A 2,195-nucleotide genomic window follows, 5' to 3' on the forward strand; every position below is an offset into this window, starting at 1 on the left:
GATGGACGTGAAAGAAAATGAAGAGAATCCATCATCAGACAACTTGCTTGAAAAAAATGTGAAAGGAACTCTGCAGGCTGAAGAGAACTGATACAAGAAGGAAGCTTAAAACTTCAGATACAGGAAGAACATCAGGAATGGTTAAGCTTCTGGGTAAATGTGATAGTCTATGTTTCTCCTCTTAAATTCTTTAATACATGTATGACTTTTGAAAGCAAACATTATACCCCGTCTCAGAGGGTGGGGTTCAATTCATAAAGATTTAATACAAATGACAACTATGATATAAAGCGTGGGGCGTTAAAGAACCTGTATAGCTGTCCAGTTTTAACCTTTTAGTTCAACTGGTAAGATGCTCACTCCAACTTGACTATGAAATGATGAGTATATATAGTGTTACTCCCAGAAAAATAAACACAAAGCTATTACAAACTCACTCGGAGACATTGGGTACCTTCAAAAGTGCTATCCAGGAAACATGAAGAAAGCAGCTAAAAACACTCAGATACATGTTTTTGTGTGAATATAAATATTGCTTTCTCTTGGTTAATTGCCTAGGAGTGGGATCACTGGGACGTGTGGTAAGCCTGTCTCTCCCAGCCTGTCCTGCTTGCCACCATGCCCCTAGCCCACAGGGATCTGGGTGAACCCCCCTTCTCTTCTTAGCAGCACCCCACTCCAATGTCCCCAGGGGAAAGGGCAGGGCGACGCACAGGCACTGATCCCAAAGCTGTCATCCTGTGCAGGGGCTGCAAATCCCGGAGCCCGGCTCTCAGCAGTTAGTTCTCCTCTGCCTGCTCAGAGACCCATCCTGTCCAGTTTCTGACACACTGCTCAAGGCCGCCAGGGTGAGAGGAGCCCGCTGTCATGCCAAGAAGCTCACCTCGAGTCAAACACCTTCCACTTCCAGGGAGATGCGAAAGCGCCTGATTGTCCAGGGGATGAGCTACAACTTTTGCCGCTGAGCCTGTTCCTCGACGGTCCTTTGCTCCTGCTGCTGCACTTCACACACACCTGTACTTGCGGAACACTTTGCGCATGCGTATGTTCCTCCAGGTTCCTTTGCACTCCAGCCTGATCGGCGAGACTACTTAGCGCATGTGCACACACCTCTGGCAATCTGTGCGCGCGCCCTTTCCCAGCGCGTGCGTTCCGTGTGCGCGCCCATTCATTGAAGACAGGTTCAAAGGACGCGTCCCAGCAACCGGCCAAACAGTGCGCGCTCCGCCTTTGCCAGAGTTGGCAGCTAAAGGAGAACGCTCAGCATCTGCTATACTCCAGAACTAAAAAACCGAACTTGTGCCTTTGAGTCTATCGGCACTCAAGGACCAATCTTCCAGGACTGCACCGATGGGCAGTTCTCTGGGCAAGCTTGGCCCCTCGTCTTGGTCCCCTGCACAGGGGACCGAGGTCCCGCTGGGGAGGCTTGAATGTCCACCGTCCGCAACCTGCCTCGGCCCAGTTCCCTGGGCTCTCCGCGGTCCCCCAGCTACCCCTGCCTCTGCCCTTGGCGGGATTCGCCGGCCATCCTACAGGTCTTCAGGTTCTTTAAAACGGCGCTTTCTCAGGGCCTCCTGGAGACGAAATCCCGGGATCCTACAGACCCTGTGGTCCTTCCTGGGGACCCTCACCTCCCTGTGCTGGTCTCACTCTCATAGGAAGCAGAGTCTGTCTGCACATCACTTCAAGGTATCTCACAGCTCAGGGAGGTTAGTGAGCAAATGGGTTGTCTCTTTGGTACAAGAGCAGGCAGTCACCTCTATGAGGCCCACAACACTCCGGTGTCCCCAAGACCCTGGTGCAGAGAAAGCTGTGTGGAGGGGGATGGTGAAGCAGGAGGAAGACACCCTGGTCCTAGAAAGGCAGGACCATCACAAAAGGGGCCCTGACGGCACTGGCAGGGCACAGTCTGCATTTAGGCCTGTGGGTGTCCATGGAGGTGAATCTTCCTTCCTTCCCAGGCCTGGGCCTCTGAAGAGAAGCCTCCATTCCAAGAGCTCAGAAGACAATTCCATCAAGGTGACAAAGACCCCCTTTCTGAGCTCCTGCACCAAAAGAAATGCCATCACGAGCTCATACAGCTCCACCCAAGGATTCCCCCCACTGAAGAGGAGGAGGGGTCCTGCCACATCCCAGTCCCAGCTGACCTGCACGTCCACAGAGAGAGTGACCCAGGAGGCTCAGGGACCTGGAAC

The 2,195-nt window shown here is 52.7% G+C and overlaps 1 protein-coding gene across 1 annotated transcript in view; it reads right to left on the reverse strand.

Annotated features, from left to right (window-relative positions):
* LOC101353366 (ral guanine nucleotide dissociation stimulator-like) overlaps positions 1-1,040 on the reverse strand; it is a 52,187-nt gene extending 51,147 nt beyond the window's left edge. The window contains 1 exon segment of the mRNA XM_012559611.1: positions 1,015-1,040. Coding sequence (XP_012415065.1) covers positions 1,015-1,040 — 26 coding nt within the window.
* Between the last annotated feature and the right edge of the window lie 1,155 nt (positions 1,041-2,195).

This window comes from Trichechus manatus, unplaced genomic scaffold, assembly GCF_000243295.1.
Source record: "Trichechus manatus latirostris isolate Lorelei unplaced genomic scaffold, TriManLat1.0 scaffold00282, whole genome shotgun sequence".
Classification (NCBI taxonomy): domain Eukaryota; kingdom Metazoa; phylum Chordata; class Mammalia; order Sirenia; family Trichechidae; genus Trichechus; species Trichechus manatus.